A 23,548-nucleotide genomic window follows, 5' to 3' on the forward strand; every position below is an offset into this window, starting at 1 on the left:
GCTGTTGTATACCCTTTTATAACATGTATAATAAGCACATATGTGACATAGCTCTGTTTACACAATGCTGTACCGGTGTATCCCCCACCCCTCCAACTGTACATACTTTCCCCATTTTCAACTGTATTTATTACTTTTTTGACTGTTGCTTTGGCTGAAAGTGAACGCATGCTTTCTCATGCTAAAAGTAAAGCTCCTTTGAATTGATATCTTTACCCACGCCACGAGAAGGAGGATTCTGTCACGTCACTCCGTGACTGTTTATAGTGTAAAACACGACAAAACAACGTTATTATTTAGAACAGAACAGAACACACATGATGTGAACAGTAACAGTATCTCTCGAGTATCGACTCACGTTGCTCTCTCTCTGACTGTGTTTGCTGTCTCCGGAAGAAGTCGGCGGCTCGGCGCGTGCGTGCCGTCACGTGCCGATACACGTTGACGTTCGCCACGCCCACTAGCTGGTACGTAAGAATAACGTCACATAGCAACGGAGGACGCTCCTTGGTGGTTGTCAATTAGGTTGCCAGATCAGATCAGATCAGATGCATCATGCATGCAATGATGCAATGGAATATCGCAATGAATCTTTGAGCATCATGCCTGTCACGTTGTGTGGTGGTCACACTGGTCACTGCAATTAAAGGACAAGTCGTATATATTACAATTATTTTACCTACTTTTAATTAGGGTAAAGGTCAAAAGTCTTAGGTTAAAAAATGAGTCCAGACATTTTTTATTTGTGTGAATTTCAGCCTCTGTGGGGGGTGTTTATATGCAAATATCATGACCAATGGCATTGAAATGGCATTGCAATGAACATCACTGATGACGTTTAGGTGAAAAAAGAACAGAAAAAAATAATAATAATTTAGTAATTAATTAAATTAAATTTGTTGCTAAAAAGCAACTCTGGGTGCTAGAGGGTTAAGAGAAAGTCTGAACCCTAGGTTGAATATATTTGTAGTAGCTATATGTTTTTGTTTTTTTTGCAATGTTTGACTAATGTAATATGATTGATATATGTGATTACAAATGTGTGTGTGTTATACACAGTGAGTCACTGAGTTTTGCAGCACAGCTTTAACCCAAGGATTGAAGCAAAAACAATCTGTTCAGAATTATCTTTAAGTCTACAGGCAAACGTTCATCAAAATATAATGTTTATTATAGGCCTAATTGTATAATATGTATCTAAGTGTAATATTGTAAATTAAGTAATGCAGATGTTTAACAATAATAGCTATAAAGCCTACACTGAAACCAAATGGATCTATAAGGGTCCATATGGAAAAGGTCCATTTGGTTTAATGATATGCTCTCAAGATTTAAAGATCTTTGAGGTCAATTTGATTACCAACTCTCCGTCATTTAGCTGGGGACTATATGGAACCCCCTCAAGGACCACTGGTGGTCCCTGGACCACTGGGGACCACGTGGAACCCCCCCCAAGGACCACTGGGGACCACTGGAACCCCCTCAAGGACCACTGGTCCCTGGAACACCTGGAACCCCCTCAAGGACCACTGGTCCCTGGAACACCTGGAACCCCCTCAAGGACCACTGGTCCCTGGAACACCTGGAACCCCCTCAAGGACCACTGGTGGTCCCTGGAACACATGGAACCCCCTCAAGGACGGGTCCATTTGGTTCCATTTGTACACTCTTAGAGTTAAATGAACAGTGGTTTTACGATATAAATTGGGGTACCAGAGATAGAAATGCCATTAAATCAGGAGTCCGTAGCCTGATGCGTGTGAAACTGGGGGGTCCTTGAAATTAATGTTTCAGAATCACTGCTGGAGCCGTAAAAAATACTCCCTTATTCCCCAATAAGGGAGGATTTTTATGTCTCCAGCAGTGATTCCGAAACATTAACACTGGCATATGTTTTCAAATGTGGGGTCCGTGGCCTAATAAATGTTGATTTGGGGGTCCTTGACACGAAACCATTTGGGAACCACTGATATATGGTATCCGTCTGGACTGCATCATGCATGGAGACCAACCTTTGACCGTTGATGAAGTACATACACTACAATTATTTGAAAACGTTACTATAGTTACTCTGTAGATTTTCATTGTTATTACTATTATGTAATTAAATTACCCACATCAGCTGTGGTGTAAACCAGTGATACTCAACCTCAGGCCCGCGGGCCACATCAGGCCCGCGGGACCATTATGACTGGCCCACCAATGAAAATCTAAAAAAAAAGAAGAAAAAAAAATCTGGAAAATGAAATAAAAATAAATAAATCTGAATGAAGTTATCTTTAATTACATTATTATAAGTAATACTATTAGAATTGTACTATTACTCGAACGAAAATAAAAGCTTGGGGGGGGGGAGATGCAATGCAAATGAAAGACATATACTGTGTATCCCTATTCCCTGACATAATTTTATAGCTAAACGGACAGAATTCTATTTTATTTGAATGATGAAACCCAGCTGCCATTAATAGTTGGAAATTGCGGAAATTGCGGAAATGGAAATTGCGGAAATTGTAATTGCGGAAATGGTGGAAATGGAAATTGTGGAAATTGTGGAAATTGCGGAAATGCGGAAATGGAAATTGCGGAAATTGCGGAAATGGTAATTGCGGAAATTGCGGAAATGGAAATTGAGGAAATTGCGGAAATGGAAATTGCGGAAATGGTAATTGTGGAAATTGCAGAAATTGCTCTTCACTTATAGCTATCTATTTTCAGGTAGATTGTTTTATTTTACTCAGTCAGCCATATCACTTTTTTCATGAAAAAGGTCATAGCTGGGTAATCTATTTTCAGGCAAATTGTGTTTATTGTATTTTATTTTACTCAGCCATAACAATTTATTTTCTGTTAACCAACTTGCTGGCTGGCAGGCAGGCAGACTAGCTACTCATAGACAGGCAGACAGACAGACAGCTACTCATGGAGAATTGGACAGGCAGGCAGTCAGACAGCTACTCATAGACAGGCAGACAGACAGCTACTCATGGACAATTAGGCAGGCAGGAAGGCAGACAGCTACTCATAGACAGACAGACAGCTACTCATGGACAATTGGACAGGCAGGAAGGCAGACAGCTACTCATAGACAGACAGACAGCTACTCATAGACAATTGGGCAGGCAGGCAGACAGCTACTCATGGACAATTGGACAGGCAGGAAGGCAGACAGCTACTCATAGACAGGCAGACAGACAGCTACTCATGGACAATTAGGCAGGCAGGCAGACAGCTACTCATAGACAGGCAGACAGACAGCTACTCATGGACAATTAGGCAGGCAGGCAGACAGCTACTCAGACAGGCAGACAGACAGCTACTCATGGACAATTGGACAGGCAGGCAGGCAGACAGACAGACAGCTACTCATAGACAGGCAGGCAGACAGCTACTCATAGACAGGCAGACAGTAAGACAGCTACTCATTGACAGACAGACAAATAACTACTCATGGACAGACAGACAGACAGACAGGCAGGCAGGCAAAGAGCTACTCATGTTATGTTATTATAACAGCTACTCATGTTATTTGCAATAATTTGTGCAGTTATGGAAACAGCTCTTTGTGTTTATGCAAGAAAATGTAACACATTTATTTATTTACATATTGTGTGCATGCACATTGTACTTTGATACATTTTGCGAAAATAAAGCAATTGAAAGAGAGAAGTTATCAAGTATCATTAATGTCGTAATTTTATCTACTGGCCCCTGGCCCCTTGCCATTTTTGTAATGTGGCCCACAGGTAAATCTATTTGAGTATCCCTGGTGTAAACTAAAGTACATTTACTTAACTAGTGGAAGTATTTCCAATTCCCAATACTTTTACTTCTGCATCACTACAGTACATCTCTACTTTATTTGAAAAGAAATCAGACTTGTGTGAAGGGAAGGGCGCTCTTATCGTTGTACATCATCATACATGAAATCACACAAGCACACAAAGCTGGGCATAGGAGGGGCTAGTGTAGCCTAACTGAAGATTTGTTTTTGGCTTTTCTGCCTTTATTGACAGTATCAAGTGAAGATTGACAGGAAGGAGAGAGAGAGATGGGGAGGGGCACGCAGCAATGGTCGTCATGAGCGGGACTCGGACACACGACACGCTGTCAGGCCTGGACCTGTGCTTACTTGAGTAAAATGTACTTTACTTTATGTTACCGTCCACCCACTGCCGATAACATATTTTCAAAGAACGATAACACAGATATTCAAGAACAAAATGAGTTAACAAAAATGCACAAAGTGACCAAACAATCTTTATTCCACTGTAGCCTACTGTTATTATATGCACTTTAATGTTTGTTAAAATACTTCACGTTCCTTCGATCACACTGTGATCCCACACAAATAGTGAGAACGTCAACACCCTGGATATGCTAACAGTATACTCGTTTTCAGTAGCCAAGGACAGAAATGCAGCATGGAAGTAAATTTATGCGTGTTATTGAGTGGCATGTTTTTTTGTATGGATTTTCTGCCTTTTATTGATAGGTTGAAAGTAGACTGACAGGAAATGGGGAGAGAGATGGGGGGGGGAGAGACACGCGGCAAGGGCCGTCAGGATCGGGAGTCGAACCCGCAGCACGCCATCAGGCTGGCTCAGCAGCCTACATAGGTGCCCAGACGGTTGAGCTAACCGTCCGGCCCAAGAGGCATGTTTTAAGTAACATATCAATATATATATATATTATATATATATAAAAATACAAATAAAAACATCTGAGATTGCATGTGAAGTACATGCAAACAAAACCAGAAGACCGGCGGGGGAGATACCGCCTCAATATCAACATCAACGAGTACTCCATGTCTTTCTGGATCAGAAATAAGAGTTTTAAATAGATGTAACAAACAAGACACCTATAAATCATGAACCAATAAGTAAGAAAGTCTAAAAAAAAGGACAAATAAAAAAATCTACATACACTGAATGTACAATATTGCACTTGAAACATAGTAAATATATACAAGACATATTTTACAATGCAGCACATTGGGTATGATCATATATTAGATTCACTGTTCAAAATGCCATGTGTTATTGCAGCGTCCTCTGCTATGTCAAAGCCAGTCGCATCCGATCGTCAGCGTCTGTTATAGAAGAACAATGACTCAGCTGACATGTTAAGCTGTAACACAACGGTGTTCTTCTGTCAATGAAGGTGATCACAAAGTGGTGTTAAAGGAGAATAGAGGCTATGCGCGTGAGGCGTGACCAAAATAAAAACTACTTCCTGGCCTTGACGCGTGATTTGGAATCCCACCAAAGCTCCAGGATCCCACCGCCGCTCCAGGATCCAGGACCCGCTTTACCGTTTGTCTGATTGGCTCCCGGGCAGGCATAGTTTTACTGAGGTTAGGTTTAGGGTTAGGTAAAAGTTGCAAAAAAGTTGCAAAATACTTGCAAAAAAGGAGAACTGTCAATCACAGCGACTACTGGCCAATTGCAGCAGGGTTTCCTGGAGCTGTGGTGGGATTCCAAAGCACGTGGCCTTGACACATCCAAACAGAATTAAAACGTGGACTCGAGACCAGACTCGACACGAGTCGAGGCCTCGACACTAGGTAGGCCATAACAGCATTCCGTTAAGCATATGTTACACTTTAGCTAAGGAAATAGCAGATCTACAAGCTCATAGTGCGTCACCGAGTGCCACGCTATCAGCTTGTTTTTTTGTTTTTTATCGTGAAAATGTGCCGCAAATCTTTGAATATATAGGGTTTTTCAGAAAACAGTTTTTTTAGAATCGGCCTGAGGTCTAAATGGGATAGTAATAACCGTCCTCTGTTGCAACTTGCAAGCGACTCCAAGATTCTCATTCTGGGATCTCTTATCCAATGTCACTACTAGAACAAACAATAGAAAAACAACACAAAGAGCTATAGGGTTAAGAGTCCAGATTAGGAAAGTCCATTCAGTCCATAATTTGGTGAGCACTTATTGTTCCAAAGTGTAGTAGACGTTTCAATCAGAGATAGATTTGCACCCCTTCCTTTAGACTTCCGAATCGAGCTGAGCATTTGTGGACCCACAGTGGAATTGGGGCGCCTGTTTGCGTGCGTGTGTGCGTGCGTGCGTGCGTGCGTGTGTGCGCCGTCCGTGCGTGAGTGCGTGCGCATGTGTGTGTGTATTAGTAGTGGAGAGTAACTTATGTAACTTTGAAGTATTTGTACTTTACTTGAGTATTTCCAACTTCCAATACATTTTACTTCTACTCATCTCGGATCCAAATATTGTACTTTTACTCCACTACATTTATTTGAAAATGTAGTTACTGGTTGCTTTGTAGATTTTGAATTATTATTATTACAAAACATACATTAACCACTTCAGCCATATATACATTTCATTCATGTGAAAATATTCCAGATCTACAAAGCACACAATTCGTCGCATTGCGACGCATTTTGAGCTTTAAGAATTGTTTTTAATGCATTTGAAGACTTGAGATTCTGCAAAACTGAGCACTTTTACTTTGGGTACTTTAAGTACATTTTGATGCCAATACATTTGTACTTTTATAAAAGTACATTTTGAATTCCGGGCCTTTACTCCCTGGAACAACATATTTTCAGATGGGGGTCGGCAGCCAATTATATAGTTTCTGGGGTCCTTGACATTAAATTGTTTGAGAACCACTGTTTCTGAAAACTGTCATGATTAGGCATTTGTAGAATCTGGTCTCAGTCCTAAATGTGTTAAGTAAAACATGTGAGTACTCCCCCCCCCCCCCCCCCTCCCTCCCCACCACTGGTGAGTATGGAGTGTGTGGGCCTTCCCGTCTCCAAGCCATTTTACTCGAGTCCTCCTTCCATATATTATTTCAGTTGTGTTTGCAATAGCCATGCCCCGCCGCTAGGTGGTGCCGCCGGCGTCTGTTAAGCAGGACTGGCAGCACCTCTGCTTGTACAGGTCCACGTAGCATAGCTTGAGTTTCTTCACCACAGCACAGTACTGGGTGCTGTCCTCGCATTCACCTGGGTGAGAAAACACAAACCAAGAAGAAGAGAGGGAATCTTATTACAAAGGACAAAAAAATATATAGGATTCTTTTTAAAAGCACATCCAAAAATGTTATAAATGGTGGACAAAATACTCACATTTCCATTTATCTTGTATTGGCACACCAAAAAAAGGAACGGTTATGCGTTTCGGCTATGAGCCTTCATCAGGACCCTCAGGTCAAAAATGAGATACTATATCTCAATGGGGTTTAATTCCTACATAAATATTTCCAATCAACGACATCAGAGCTCTGATGAAGAAATGGAAATGTAAGTTGCCTACTTTGTGTGCACGATTTATTAAATTGTTGGATGTGCTACCTTCTTGGACTTTTTTTTTTAATTCCTATTTTTTGATGAATACTGGATTTGGGTTTAGCACTCTACTGAAAACCATTGCTGATGCATGCGCAACCTCTTTTTCTCATTTACCTCAGGGAATATTATCAGAACAATCTGGGAATAAATTATACATTAGACATAGACACTTACATTTCTTCACCAATGTGTTTGTAAAGGTGTCTATAGTCAACACATCTCACAAAGAATAGTGGAAAATTAACCGGAACAATGAATGGGTATGTAAGGTATGCCTCTGGGACTACAGTTATGCACAGAGGCTATTGTAGAGAATGAACAAGAATTAAATACATATAGTTTTACTAGCTTGTGACAAGCTAAAACCCTTGAAAAGTACACTGTCATCATAACTCTTGCATCTACTGACAATTTTGTCAACAAATAAAAACTAGACGAGTCATTTATATGCTTGGTTGCAAATCAAATATTTTGCGTCAAAAAACAAGAACAACTCTTACTCCCACAGGTGTTGGCGTTGCAGTGCTGCCAGGTGGCCGGCCGTCTCAGCCATGAGGAGCAGTGCTGCTCGGCCAGGGTCCTCTGGCTCCCCCGGTGGACACAGTCCACCCTGCGGGACTGGAAGCCGCTGCCGCATGCCACGGTGCACGGCCGCCACGGGCCCGCGCGCCACGCCACGTCACACTGCTCCGAGAGGCAGGCTCGCACCGACGTCGGCCTATAGGAGGAGGATATGGGCAAATAAAATCCTACTATAAATGCGCCACGTCTCTGTCTGAGTGTGTGTGTGTGTGTGTGTGTACATAACTCGAGAATCATTTGCCCCACCGACTTCAAATTCGACACACATGTTCCACACCCCCACAGGGAGTGCAGTGCCAGGTATCGAGTCTGTCGGACCCACGGTTCTCCAGAACCACCACAAAAGGCTCTGGTCAGGCTCTGCCAGTGGGCCTAATGAGCCAAAGTCCCCTCACCTATGCAATTTCCAGCCTCAGCCAATTGATTGCAATGGCAACCCCACACCTGCAAATTGATTACTTAACCGCTCCACTTTTCACAGTCAGTTTGCACTCTTCACACACAGGCAGACAGACAGATACATAGATCTCCATGTCGGACACAGACGGACAGTTCAAACGGGTGCTATGACAAGTTGACAACGTGTATTAATAGGTTCCCAAGTTGCATCGTTCTCAACCTCAAGTAGATCGGTGGCCGGCGGGCACGTACAAGTCTAGTAGGCCCAATACAAAACACGAAATTATCGCATAGTGAAATTTGTCAGGTGAAAGAAGCGCTGGTTTATTTAATTTTAGTAACTAATGATCCTCTCAACCGGGCCGGTCATAATCATAGCATTAAGTTACGTAACATTGGGTGTCTCTAAAGATTTATGTTACCTGCTTCCTGGTCATGTGACCTAAGTAACCAATACTTGACAGCAGCGTGTGTGTGTGTGTGTGTGTGTGGGGCAGCCAATCAGGACTAGGTCCTCAGTATGATTCATGTATATGTGCATGTCTTCTACATTTCATGAGTTGTTGTTATAATATATATATATATGTTTTAACATTTAGACTGATTTCTTGTATTACAGGACTAGCATTATTGAAACAAGATACAAAATAAAAAACTAAACTACCAAAAGTGTGTGCACGTGCGTGCATGTGTACATGCGTGCATGACGTGTGTGTGCGTGCGTGCGTGTGTTTCTACCTATTAGTGAGGTCACAGTCTTGCTGTGATGAGCTGTTGGTGTGTTGACAGATGACAGATCTCTTCTGGACGGTGGAGGAGGAGCCTAAACACCTCCCTGAACACTGACAAAAAAAACACACATTTTCATTAGCCCTTCGCTAAGCCCCACCCACTTCGCTAAGCCCCACCCACTCTGCATGGCAAGCTGTCCTTCTCACCCATTGAGATGTATGTTAAAGGTCGACTTTAGCTTTTTTCACCCAAGGTTCATGTTTTAGGTTGATATTTAGAGAAAATAAAAGATGAGTGTTCGTTTTAGCGATTTAAGATATGTTTTACAGGTGGTGGGGGGCATTCTAACAGCTAAATAGGTATTTGTTTACACTATTTTATAGCGATTTATATATTTACTATAGTCCTACTAGACCCCAGGAAATTACATCTGGCCACAAAAGATCACAGGTTCTACAGAATGTGAATGTTGAGCCATACAACACAGTATGGCATCCCCCTATACTATAGTACCCCCTTCACATTCAGTAGATCCTGTGATCTTTTCAGAGTGATGCAAGCGTATATTACCTTCCCCCAGGGACTGGTGACCCAGGCAGGACAGCTATCGGACGCGCACCGCTGCCTCTCCGCTGGCCGTCGTGTGGTCCTCTCGCAGGCAGAGTACGCCAACGTCCTCAGCACTCCGCCTGCTTCGAGCTGTTGGCAGGAAACCCGCCGCTGCCTCCCGCCGGAACCGCAGGTGGCGGAGCACTGGGACCACGCGGACACCGTCCAACTGGCACACAGCGGAGCGAGAAACAAACCAACGGTGGATTAACACCGTCCAACTGGCACACAGCGGGAGGAGAAACAAACCAACACTGGATTAACACCGTCCAACTGGCACACAGCGGGAGGAGAAACAAACCAACACTGGATTAACACCGTCCAACTGGCACACAGCGGGAGGAGAAACAAACCAACACTGGATTAACACCGTCCAACTGGCACACAGCGGGAGGAGAAACAAACCAACACTGGATTAACACCGTCCAACTGGCACACAGCGGGAGGAGAAACAAACCAACACTGGATTAACACCGTCCAACTGGCACACAGCGGGAGGGAGAAACAAACCAACACTGGATTATAGGACAGTGGTTCTCAACCCGTGGGTCCCCAAATTATTAAAAAAAAAAAGGAAAATGGAAATTAAGAGTTTACATAGTATGTGGTGCATGCATAAACTTTCCTTAATGATTATATCTGGTTTCAGTATTAATTGATATATTTTCTCTATTATTAAGGTTATTTTTGCAGTCAGTTTGTATTGGTGGTGGGGAGGGGGCAAATTGGTGGCCAAAGCATTTCCGGGGGTCCCCAGCCAAAAACGTTGAGAACCCCTGGATTAAGAGAATGGTTCCCAAAGGGGGGTCCGGGGACCCCACTAGTCCCGACCCCACTAGACCCGACCCAACTAGTCCCCACTAGTCACTAGTTCCAGGGGGTCCCCAGCTAAATGATAGTTTGCAACCACATGGACCCTTATGGGCAGATGGTGACACATGGTACCTGGGGGGACAGTCGTGCAGGTTGCAGCCCATGGGGACAGACACAGGCCTGGGCAGATGGTGACACATGGTGGGCAGGACGTCACGTCCCTCAGGGTCCGTGCAGACGATCCTCTGGACGCGTGTCCCTTTGTCTCCACAGGGGGCGCTGCAGGCGGTCCAATCCCCGAAGCGCCACGCAAACTCTGTGGAAACAAACACATTCGTGAGGAAAGTATACGAAAAGCTTTTCTTTCTTTCTTTCTTTCATTAAATTTAGATTCAGGACAGTCAATGTGAGAACGGGCAGGTATTTAGCAAGGGGCAGGTGTTTAGGATTCTGAACACCTTACATGGATGCAGCACTTGCCGTAGTACTTGCCCTATAGCCTCGAAGACCTTACAGGCGTATGCAAAGGCTCAATTTATATCATTTAGATAGCATTTTATGTAGACATAGCACTCTATAGTGTATATGCATAGTTTAATTATAGATATTCCACTTTTAGATGGATTTAGGATGGATGTTAGATTCTTAGCGATGCCCCTTCACATTCACATTGTTTTAACCTTTCATGCTTATATTTTTGTCATTTCTGATTGTGTTTCTCGTTTACATTCTGTGTTCTCTTGCCTGTTCTCTGTTTTGCCACTGATGTACAGCACTTGTGTATAAAATGTGCTTTATAAATAAAGTTTGATTTGATTTGATTTAATTTGATTTGATTTGATTTGATGACAATTTTTTATGTATTTGATGTATTATCATTGGGATTAAATGCCTAAATTGTAACTGTAAATTCTAGATTGATGTACTAAACATTCTCATAAGATCCTTAGGTTCATCCAAATAAAATATAAAAAATAGAGTATATAAATTGTGGATCATGGTAAATTCAGGGGTTGAAAGTTGGAGTAAAGTTAAAAACCTAAATGAAACAAATGAAATTTTAATTATGCTTTAAGAAGTATGTAATGTGTCAAACTAGGGTTTTTTCGTGATTCTGAATCCATTCCAAGCATTAGTTTTGCACAAAAAACACTCATTGGGCTAAAAACGGCCATAGCCTCTTGTGCCCAAATGTGACCTAATTTAGCCCAAATTTTAACCTCTGAATTTACCATGATCCACAATTTATATAATACTGTAATAAAAAACCTGGAACAATTACTTTTGCAATTTATTTTGGGTCATGCCCCTTTTTAGCTTAGATTGACTGGCCTAATACAGGCATTGTAAGCATTGTGAACATACTGTAGCAGGCAACCTGTAAGCTCACCTTCAGTGTAATATTGTGAACATAGCAGTAGTTGTTTTCGTCGACTAAAATTAAAAACTACCGTTTTTCAATGACAAAAACTAAATGGAAACTACATGAAAACTAAGCTACGATGACTAAAACTAAGACTAAATATATGACAATTTCGTCAACAAATAAAAACTAGACTAAAATGTTAGAAGGGACTAGTGGAGATCCAGTATAAGTCATTTTACACTTGCTTGCATGCTGAAAATAGCAGATCTACAAGCACACAACGTGTCGCACTGCGACATGTTGTGTGCTTGTAGATCTGTGTAGTGTAAAATCAGTCATTACGACGGCATCAAGTCCTGCCAAAACACATTTTAGTCGACTAAATTAGCCGTAGATTTAGTCGACTAAAATCTTATGATATATAGTCGACTAAAACTAGACTAACACTAATACATTCCTGGTGACTAAAATGTGACTAAAACTAAAGGAAATCTATTCAAAAATCCAGAAACAGCACTGCATAACAGGCATATACAAGTATATGCTCACCTTCAGTGTAAACATTGTGAACATAGCAGGCATATACAGGTATAGGCTATATGCTCACCTTCAGTGTAAACATTGTGAACATAGCAGGCATATACAGGTATAGGCTATATGCTCACCTTCAGTGTAAACATTGTGAACATAGCAGGCATATTATACAGGTATATGCTCACCTTCAGTGTAAACATTGTGAACATATAGCAGGCATATACAGGTATGCTCACCTTCAGTGCGGACGTATATCCAAGCAGACAGCATCAGCACGTCGCCACTGGCGAACGTGCGACATCGATAGCGACCCGAGAACCTCCCGTGTAGTGTGTTGACCTCCAGGACGCGACCTTTCACCAGCATTCTGTAGCGCAGGCCCCCTGCACCCTCGCTCTGACCACCGTGGCCCTGAACCTGCAGGTCCTTCAGAGTGTGGTTCTGGAAGTCCCAGTGGACTGGCATCCTGTGGTCAGGAACTACTGGACAGCCTGCAGGGAGGGGAGGAGAGACACAGGGTGATATATACAGGCCTGGGAGGAGAGGAGAGACACAGGGTGATATATACAGGCCTGGGAGGGGAGGAGAGACACAGGGTGACGTATATACAGCCTGCAGGGAGGAGAGACACAGGGTGATATATACAGGCCTGGGAGGAGAGGAGAGACACAGGGTGATATATACAGGCCTGGGAGGAGAGGAGAGACACAGGGTGACGTATATACAGGCCTGGGAGGGGAGGAGAGACACAGGGTGACGTATATACAGGCCTGGGAGGAGAGGAGAGACACAGGGTGACGTATAGTATATACAGGCCAAGATCTGTGCAGGAAGTAGAATTGTAGAATTGTTCCCAGAATGAGTGTGATGGACGGACGTCTTGTATGCATGTGTGTGTGTGTGTGTGTGTGTGTGTGTGTGTGTGTGTGTGTGTGTGTGTGTGTGTGTGTGTGTGTGTGTGTGTGTGTGTGTGTGTTCGGGTTCTGTTTGGGGTACGAACAGATGCAATACCATGCACTGGGTGACCTAAAGTGGCACTGTTGAGCAGCCTTAAAGAGCCATTCACACTATAACTGCAGCCAGCCAGCCAGCGGTGTTGTTGTGTGTGTGTGTGTGCGTGCGTACCGATACACAGACTAGGGACTTAAAGCAATAAGAGTTTTCAGGACGGCTCCACAAGGTGGAAGTACAGCTGCTATGACGCAATCGCCGTAGCAGTCAAAATCATTAAGCAAACAGCTGTCGGCAACGGGTTCCCACCCTTTTTTTTGGTTCCCATGGTGGTGCGTCTATGCAGCACGTGTGTGTGTGTGTGTGTGTGTGTGTGTGTGTGTGTGTGTGTGTGTGTGTGTGTGTGTGTGTGTGTGTGTGTGTGTGTGACACCGTGTGCCTGCGTGCATGTTCACTATAATGAGCATTAGCAAACCGTTATGATGATGGCTATCAGTGGCACACTACTACGTAGCTCATGAGCTACGTAGCATGCTCACACTATACCGCTAACAAGCCAAAGCTAACAGTTGATCAACTGATGTTGACGAATGTGTGTAGAAGGCAGTGTTGTTTTTGGCAGCAAATTTAGATTACATTTTTTGTCATAGTCTCTTTATTAGTTTTCATTTAGTTTCAGACACATTTTAGTCACCTGGAATGTTAGTGTTAGTCTAGTTTTAGTCGACTAAATCTACAGTTGAACTAAAATGTATTTTGGTGGGTAGTCAGGTTCCTTATGTAATTTCGTAGGCTTAAGACGAAGATTTGTAAAACTATATATTTTTGGAAACCTTAGGGCCTAACGAATCAGAAAATGTTTGTTGCCATTTTGTTCGAGGTCGGTAAAGCAGCCATCTTGGAGCTTTAAAAATGGCTACTTTCAAAAACGAATTTCTCAATATCTCGCCTACTAAATGACCTAAAATCAAGATTGCAGTGGTTAAATCTACATTTTTTGGGGCAAGGAATCTAATTGAGCTGATTTTCAATGTAAATGAGTGGGTATTTTGCATTTTTACATGATCAAATGGTATTATTCTGGTAATCTTGATATGTATGATGATATGTATCTCCCAAACAATGGAATTTTTCACAAACACTTTATCACATCTCTCAAAAGACAGGAGACAACTTTAATCAAGACAAAGGTACCTTTAATCAAGAACTTAACAAAAAAATCACACCTGTGTGAAGTGAGGGGTGCTCTTATCATCGTACATCATCATGACAGTAAAATATGACATCATCAGACACTATGAAGTAAAATTCTCCACTCAGGACAAAGTTTGTGAACATACACTAAAAGCTGGACAAGCTGGACAATCAACAATTAAAATCCAACATATCCCACAATCTCTGTACATTGAAAGTTCAATGAACTGTAACAAACAAGTCCAACATAATATCCATCAAAATTGTTTAACATAACAATATGTACAATCTCTCATTGGCTTTGTTGTTGAAAAACACAGGCTGTTGAGTCTACAATTAAGCATAATCTCCATCATTTTTATTGTCATCACTGTCACTTGCATACGTGATATCACGACAGTCTTCCTCATTCTGGCAGTCAGAGCTACACTGACAGAGTTCTGTGCAGGGGAGCCCCACTGAAGTGCACGGACATCTGTGTGAAGAGCAGTCTGCTTTACACTGACATCTGACCATCTCAATGATACATTCTGGTGCAGGGAGGAGCTCAGTTGTGACTGGTTTCAGCTGGCCATCCTTGTCCTTGTGGTAGCCGTTCTGTAGTGGGTCAAGGAACTCTTGCTGAGCGATGTCAGCCTGACCCCACACGCTGGCCTGGATATGGGCCCTTAGGACATGTTGCTTGAGGGCACCAAGTGTGGGTGGAAGCTTCTCACTTTCTGCCATGTGTTTGCAGAAAAGATGCCACCTCAGTTCAGGGATATTGTTGATTTTGATCCCTTTCGGAGAGTATACAGTGCAAACAAACGTCACTAATGCAGAATGAAGATCCTCTGTCACTTTCCTAGTCTGAGAAAGCATGTGAAGAGCCTTAACGGCATGGTCATCTGCTTTGAGGTAGATGCTCAGCCAGGTAGCTTTGCCTATTCTAGAAAATCACCCTGTGTTGTCTGCTCCTGTAAATGCGTGAAACGCTGGCAAAGCTTTTGCTCGATCTACACCAATTCCATATTGCATTCCATATTGGCTTCACTTCCAAAATCCCAGATGCCATGGAAACATAGGTATTTTTCAGCAGGATTTCGTAATTTGCAACAACCAACACAAGTACATCCGTGTCCGGAGAGAAGAACATGAGCTGTGCACTGGAGGGGTTGCAACGTGAAGCCAGAACTGCATGGTGGATTAACAAGGTGTCTGCTTCTTCGTGGTTGTTGTCTTCAATGTACAATCCACTGTTGCTCTCAGTGTGACCTGCAGCAGAAGCGATGACAAGCTTGGGGGATTCGTGGCTGTATTCAATGGTCTTTGATGCCAGATACTCTGTCAGATCCGCTTTTGTTTCGTCATGTGAAAGTAAGCAGCTCATTGGAACGTTCTTGATGCTTGTGTCGTCCCTGATTTGATATTGAATTGGATCCTTTCCTTTTCTTCTTTTCTCTCTTGTGATGTGCTTCAAAGAATCAGCCTTGTAGGTGTCAAAAACGAGAATCACCTCATCGTAGTCTCTGGTTAGGGACATCAGTCTACCGTAGAACCATACACTTAAATATTTTACTGTGACTACTGTTGGTGGCTTCTTTGTCAGCTTTTGGACAACCACCTTTCCTTCTTGACTGGTGCCCAGAGGCTGATGTCTCCATTGATTCGCTCTGACACATAGTCTTCGTACAGTTTCTGCCCAGTGTCATTGATGTTTAAGATCTGTGGGACATACTCCTGTGGCTGAACCATAGACGTCAGCTTCTATCCATGCATCATCTATGCCTGAATTATCTATGGATGTTCCAAGAGCTCTCAGAGCAGCCATGACAGCATGGAGTTCACCAAGTCTGGGGACAACTGTGCGCTTCAACTCAGGCCTGGCATCCAACAACTGCACAACCTTCTCATAGAGTGCCATGTCAAATGAGATGACCGTAGGATGTTCTTCACCAACTGCCAGGCGCCTCAGCTCACCTGCCTGCAAGATCACAGTGAGAAGGGTTGACCATTCATGAGCTACCTCTGGAAGCAGTGGTAGAGATCCAATCTGAGTGACGGGCAGACTTGAGGACAGTAGTGAGTTGTACCCTGCCCAACATGGAATCATGCTGGGATTCTCTCCAGTCTTCTGCCTGGATAATGCATAAGCTACTATCCATCCTAGGTGTGTCAGCTGATAGTTTGCAGCGATGCCGTCTTTGTTGACTGCAAACTGGTTTGTCCTTTTGTATGGCTGTGGTTTGGGTTTGTCACAATGCATCATCTGTACATGGTATGGCGTGACCGACAGTTTTCGATGGTCAGAGGGGGGGGCAATAGGTTCTCCAGGAGCGTTAGCTTTCTGGTATACTGCCACGATTGTTCCGTGAGTGGTGCCTTTGCCATCAGCAGTATCTTCAGAAAAATCTGTGTTGTCTGCAGCAAAGAAGACAAACGTTCCCTTCTTCAGAAAGGGGGGTACATAGAGGCCTTGGAAGTGTTTGGTGTTTTCAACCACAGCATTGAGCTATGACTAAAACCAGCATTCAATGAGGATATTTTAGGGACCTTTTCATTACCTTTGGAGGGACCATCTACAAAAAGCCAGAGAAAGCCCTGAATGTCCCAATAAAAACAGCTAGTGTATTTTGACCAAGAATAATGCAATTTAATCGTGTAAAAGAATGCAAGATATGAATAAAATGCAAAATACCAATCCATACATGTCTCATTTATATTGTAGTCAGCTCCATTGGATTCCTTGCTCCTTAACCACTGCAATCTTGATTTTAGGTCATTTAGTAGGCGAGATATTGAGAAATTCGTTTTTGAAAGTAGCCATTTTTAAAGCTCCAAGAGGGCTGCTTTACCGACCTCGAAAAAAATGGCAACAAACATTTTCTGATTCGTTAGGCCCTAAGGTTTCCAAAAATATATAGTTTTACAAATCTTCGTCTTAAGCCTACGAACTCATATATCTGAACGTAAGGAACCTGACTAGGGCCTTGATTAGCCTGGCTAATAAGCCAGACCGAATCAGCCGTTAGCAAAAAAAGAATGCCTGACAGTGTTGTGTGATATTAGTCTGGCTTATTAGCCAGGCTAGGTCTTGATACCGTCGTGACTGTTTTTACTGTGTGTGTGCGTGCAGTGTGCGTGCGTGAGTGCGTGCGTGTAGTGTGCGTGCGTGCGTGCGTGCATACCAATACGCAGGACGTCACCAGGTGTGACCACCACGCTGGTTCCACTGCGTGAAGCCATGAGGACCCTCCTTCTGGTGAGATCCTGGGAGACGCTTTGAGCTGCTGCATACTGACCTGCACGCACACGCACACACACACACACACACACACACACACACACACGCACGCGCACACGCACACGCACACACACAGTCCAGGGGTCATCTCGTTGCCTTGTTCACTTGTGGTGGACATTTTTGCCAAAATGTTCTTTTAGCCACGGACATAGAAAATGAGCGGACAATAATTTGACCAGAAACACATAAAGAGATGAATGAATGACCATAACAGGTTTGTAACTCTGACAGTGTTCAAATGGAGCCATTTGTTCCAGTGATGAGGGTCCTTGCATTTATTTTCTTCTTTTTGAAAAGCCATGAAGTGTCATTGCTCCAGCTCTTCTCAAAGTGTGTGCTGTGTGTGTGTGTGTGTGTGTGTGTGTGTGTGTGTGTGTGTGTGTGTGTGTGTGCGTGTGTGTGTGTGTGTGTGCGTGCGTGCGTGCATGCACACACTCTGATCCTATAGGGCAGGCTACAGTCTGCGTGCTTGTGTACGTGTGTGCGCGTGCACGAGAGAGAGAGAGAGAGAGAGAGAGAGACTTTTATCCCACAATTTTGTAACGCATCTTCGCCCGGTGCCAATTGCCTAAAGCTGTAATCCTGGGCGTTACTCTCCCTCTGCCAACCTGGGGAGAGCCCAGAACTGAGCTCATGTTTCCTTCAAAGCAGGCCGCTTCTTTTCACGTAGGACGTTACTGAGTTTGACGACGTTTGAGCGAAAAACAAGAATTAACTAGATAAAGTGCATGCCAATCGGCACAGGTCTCCACCAGGGCAGGTCAGGTTGTGGCCTCATGGTGGCGCTATAACAGGCCGTTGAGGAATATTTGGGGCAGAGGTTCGTCGTTGGAGGGATGCAGGGACAATGTTTTTCCATGTGCGCATACATAAGTTGTATACAGATCGATGCTTATAGCATACAGCTGTCTCCGTTGTGTTCCCCCCCCATATTAGTATTATTATTCACATGTATGCAGTGCCGTGAGTGTTACTGCGAGTCCAGACTCCTTCCCCGTCAAGCCGTGAGTGTTACTGCGAGTCTTCACTGTCTCAGACAGAGTAATATGGTTGCCAGTGTTGGCAACTGTCGTGACAGAAGTAAGCGAACCAACATCCAAAAACCAGGCAAGCAACTGTGGAAAAAAAACAATCCAAGTTTTGCTGGAAATAAGCTGAGGGGACAACGAATGGGGACAACTGGAAGTTGTTTTCTGCCCCCTCAATATAACAACTCTTGTATTAGAGTTGATTAGGTGGTGAACATGTCGTCTACATTTTCAGGTTGATCATTTGGTCAGGTTGTCACCTGACCAAAAAAACGAACAACGCCTATACATGTCATTATAGGTTCCCAGAACATGTACTGTATACACGTCCTTACATAAAACATAAAAAGTGTTAACTGGCTACGCATGCTGGGAGTTAAGGTGAGTCTTAACAAGCCACTGTCGGACTGTTAGTATGTGGCACCAATGTATGGGGACGACGACACATTGCTGTCTGCATGTAGGAGTGGCTAGCACCACTCAAAAAAGAAAATCTATCTGACACACTGTAAAGAAGCAACCCAAAAGCATAGTGAACTAGAATGCTATCGGCTACATTGCGAGGAGAACGGGGAGGACATGCCCATACCGTGTATGTGCAGGGTGGTGGAGGCGGTGGACCTCCCTATGGGGTTGATGCCCATACCGTGTATGTGCAGGGTGGTGGAGGCGGTGGACCTCCCTATGGGGTTGCTGGCGGTGCAGGCGTAGCTGCCGCGGTCCTGCAGGGTGACGTTGGGCAGCCACAGAGAGCCCGACGGCAGAGCGACGGAGCGTTGGGCATCCAACCCGCCGTGACCGTCCCTCCTCTGCCAAGACACCGTGGGCTGGGGCACACCTGCAAAACACACGCACGCACGCACACGCACACGCACGCACACACACACACACACACACACACACACACACACACACACACACACACACACACACACACACACACACACACACACACACACACACACACACACACACACACACACACACACACACACACACACACACACACACACACACACACACACACACACCGATTCAATTAAATTCAAAGGAGCCTTATTTGCATGAGAAAACAAATGTCACACATGTGATGTTTGTGTCACACACACATTAATGTAGGTGGGGTGGGGGGAGAGAGAGAGAAAGAGAAGAGAGCACTATACAACCACATAAAAGAAAGTGACCCAGATGCACTGCTTAACAAGACACTCTAGAGAGATGGTCCTGGAACTCAAACTTTGGTTCAAAAGTCAAAACTGTTTGGAAACCAGTTTGGAAACCAGAATTGGTTTCAGGGTTCTGAACCAGTTGGAAACGCTCTGAACTGGTTCAATATTAGGCAGAGAAAAAATAACCGAACCTCAGTGGAATAGCTAGGGGCCAAACAGAGCCACCAGGATTTTCAGAAACGCCACTGGTCACTGTGGTCAGTGACTTACCAGTGACAGGACAGTCCAGGGTGAGGCTGGCTCCAGGGCTAGTGTTAGGGACGGGTCAGTGACCTACCAGTGACAGGACAGTCCAGAGTGAGGCTGGCTCCAGGGCTAGGGTTAGGGACGGGTCAGTGACCTACCAGTGACAGGACAGTCCAGAGTGAGGCTGGCTCCAGGGCTAGGGTTAGGGACGGGTCAGTGACCTACCAGTGACAGGACAGTCCAGGGTGAGGCTGGCTCCAGGGCGGACGCTGACCTGGCCTCCCACTACAGCCCTGAGGGTCCGGCCGGCTGCCACGCCGCGGTCCGACACGTTCCTCCACGACACCGCGATGGAGGGAGGTTCTGCACGGGGATTCACATACATATATGCCTTAGAACAGTGGTTCACAAACTTTTTCATTTCAAGGACCCCCAAATCGACAAGTATTAGCCCACGGACCCCCATTAAAAAATATCCAGAGACCAGTGATTTTCCACCTGTTTCATTTCAAGGACCCCCAGTTTGACATGCATAATAGTCTACAGACCCGGCATTGAGTTGATTTAACGGGTCCGTTTGGTTCCATTTGTACACTCTCAGAGTTACAGACCCATAATGGTCCATTTGGTTCCAATACCATTTAGCTGGGGACCCCCTGTAACTCCCTGAAGTACCCCTGTGGGTCCCTGGACCCCACATTGGGAACCGCTGCCTTAAACTAGGCACGCAACAACGTAAATAGCACTTTATGTAGGTAGACATAGCACTCTATAATGTATACGCATAGTTTCATTATATAGATATTCCACTGTTCTTAGCTTTATACGTATGATTCATGATGAACCGGTAATTGATGTATTATATTGAAATTTAATTTAATTTACCATGTGTTGTTTTTGCTAACTGTAAATCGCTCTGGATTAAGTAATACATAAATAATAAAATGCCTAAATTGTAAACTATATGGTAAATAGATTAAAATTGATTAAAACTGGTGACAATTAAAATCTGAATTTTAATCGTGACGCAAGCATCAGGCGTGCAAAATGCATCGCAGCTTGTAGATCGGCTATTTTCAGCATGCAAGTGTGATTAGTGTGGTTAGGATGCCTCTCGGGCGTCTCCCTAGGGAGGTCCTCGAGGCACGTCCCACTGGGAGGAGACCCCGGGGCAGACCAAGGCGCAGTTGAGGAAACACATCGACTCACTGGCCTTGGAACGTCTCGGAACGTCTCGGGAAGTCACTAATGTTGCTTTGGAGAGGAACGTCTGGAGCTCTCTGGTGGAGCCGTTGCCCCCGCGACCCGACTACGGATAAGCGGTTGAAGATGGATGGATGGAAGTGTGAAATTCGGTGTCACGACTAAAATCTTAATGTATTTAATGGACTAAAACTAAATGAAAACTAAAACTTTTCAGATTACTAAAATCTTAATGTATTTAAATGACTGAAACTAAATTCAAATGTATTAAAAAAAGACTCACTATAAAATTAAATCAAAATTAGCTGTAAAAAAAATGAACGCAGATTAGGAGGAGAAACAAAATGACACCCACCAGCCAGCAGTATGTGAGACGTGGCGCTGTCAGAGCCGTGTGCGTTGGTGGTGGTGCAGCGGTACGCGCCGCGGTCCGACGCCGCGGGCCACGAGATGTGCAGCGTCCCCTGGCTGTCCCACCACACCCTACAGAGACAATATGACATGTGTAGCTATTACACCACAGGGCTGTCAAAATATGACCCCCCCAGTCAAAAAACACTTGAAATAGACGCTCATGGCCCTATATCATCCTTCCTGGGGGGGAATGAATATCAACATCCTAATACTGGGGGGTCAAATTATGACAGGCAATTCCTCCTGTCAAAATATGACCCCCCAGTCAAAAAACACTTTCGTTGAAATAGACACTCATGCTTTCCAAGGTGTGATTTGGGGTCCTTAAGGATGAATACAAAATGAATATCAGCATCTTAAAACCAAAATGTTGTACTACCTGTCAGTGGGGCTGATGAATGAATATCAACATTCTAATACATCCTAATACAGGGGGGTCTAATTATGAATTCAATTCCTCCTTCAAACACTTTGTTTGAAATAGACAATCATCCCTCCTGGGGGGGGGGGGGGGTAACTACCTGTCAGTGTAACGCTCAGTTCACACGGGTGTGATTTGTGACTAATTAGCATACATTCGGGCAGAATTTGAGAACGCTATACCTGGTGGTGCGCTTCAGTGGAGCTCCGTCTTTGGTCCAGCGGGCGGTGGGTCGTGGGACCCCCTCCGCAGGACAGAGCAGGGTGAGGGAGCGCGTGGCGTTGGTGAGGAAGGCGTCGTGTCCCGCGGTGACGTTGATGTTCCTCTGGAAGGCCAAGGTCACCGGCCACTGCAGCTGCTGCTGCTTCGGTCTGACGATCGCGGGAACGCCCGCGGGGCGCTCTGCATAGCGCTCGGACCAGTTGGACAGCCTGCCTGTCGGAGAGATCAAAGGCATGTCCAGAAGAACAACAATAGGGCATAGTGGTGGTTCTTTATCTATAGCCTGGTTTACATCCTGATTCGCAAATTGGTTTTGTCACTTTGTCGCTACTCAGTCTGGAAAGTCTACTGTCTTGTTCGACTGCTTTTCTCACTGTTAAATAAAAAGAGTTGATAAAATGATAAAATGAGTTGTGCCAGTTCGAGACTCGAGAGAAAAACCTACGGTACAAAGTTAACACTAATTTGATTCAGTAGTCCACTATGTCAGATTCAGTAGTACAAAAAACATGCCGGCTGTTTAGTGAATGATAAGGGAACGTTGCAGGACAACAGCAGTAGCTGTGTGGTGTGAGTTAAGTGAATGATAAGGGAACGTTGCAGGACAACAGCAGTAGCTGTGTGGGGTGAGTTTAGTGAATGATAAGGGGACGTCGCAGGAAAAAAGCAGTAGCTGTGAGTGTGTGGGGTGTGTTTAATGAATGATAAGGGGACGTTGCAGGACAACAGCAGTAGCTGTGTGGGGTGAGTTTAGTGAATGATAAGGGGACGTCGCAGGACAAAAGCAGTAGCTGTGTGGGGTGAGTTTAGTGAATGATAAGGGGACGTTGCAGGACAACAGCAGTAGCTGTGTGGGGTGAGTTTAGTGAATGATAAGGGGACGTTGCAGGACTACAGCAGTAGCTGTGTGGGGTGAGTTTAGTGAATGATAAGGGGACGTTGCAGGACAACAGCAGTAGCTGTGTGGGGTGAGTTTAGTGAATGATAAGGGGACGTCGCAGGACAAAAGCAGTAGCTGTGTGGGGTGAGTTTAGTGAATGATAAGGGGACGTTGC

At 44.3% G+C, this 23,548-nt stretch overlaps 2 protein-coding genes across 5 annotated transcripts in view; both read right to left on the reverse strand.

Annotated features, from left to right (window-relative positions):
- Positions 1-405, reverse strand: part of efl1 (elongation factor like GTPase 1) — a 107,025-nt gene extending 106,620 nt beyond the window's left edge. The window contains exon 1 of the mRNA XM_080768334.1: positions 359-405. The gene's annotated coding sequence lies outside the window, so the exon portion shown is untranslated. The remainder of the gene's footprint in view (positions 1-358) is intronic.
- A 3,835-nt stretch (positions 406-4,240) lies between these two features.
- The window catches only part of adamtsl3 (ADAMTS-like 3), a 143,590-nt gene continuing 124,282 nt past the window's right edge, over positions 4,241-23,548 (reverse strand). For 2 of the 4 annotated variants that reach the window (XM_080766723.1, XM_080766724.1), the window contains exons 25-35: positions 22,454-22,706; positions 21,792-21,919; positions 20,459-20,596; positions 19,408-19,656; positions 17,675-17,788; positions 12,599-12,853; positions 10,595-10,778; positions 9,611-9,818; positions 9,047-9,150; positions 7,828-8,045; positions 4,241-6,982 (exon numbers count right to left, since the gene is read on the reverse strand). In XM_080766723.1, the coding sequence (XP_080622849.1) occupies positions 6,861-6,982; positions 7,828-8,045; positions 9,047-9,150; positions 9,611-9,818; positions 10,595-10,778; positions 12,599-12,853; positions 17,675-17,788; positions 19,408-19,656; positions 20,459-20,596; positions 21,792-21,919; positions 22,454-22,706 (1,973 nt within the window). In that variant the 3' untranslated portion in view covers positions 4,241-6,860. Of the gene's footprint in view, positions 6,983-7,827; positions 8,046-9,046; positions 9,151-9,610; positions 9,871-10,594; positions 10,779-12,598; positions 12,854-17,674; positions 17,789-19,407; positions 19,657-20,458; positions 20,597-21,791; positions 21,920-22,453; positions 22,707-23,548 lie in introns of those variants that run through there. The other 2 variants (XM_080766725.1, XM_080766726.1) reach the window with 2 other exon arrangements.

Source organism: Protomyctophum bolini (genome assembly GCF_963924005.1).
Source record: "Protomyctophum bolini genome assembly, chromosome: 1".
In the NCBI taxonomy this organism is placed as follows: domain Eukaryota; kingdom Metazoa; phylum Chordata; class Actinopteri; order Myctophiformes; family Myctophidae; genus Protomyctophum; species Protomyctophum bolini.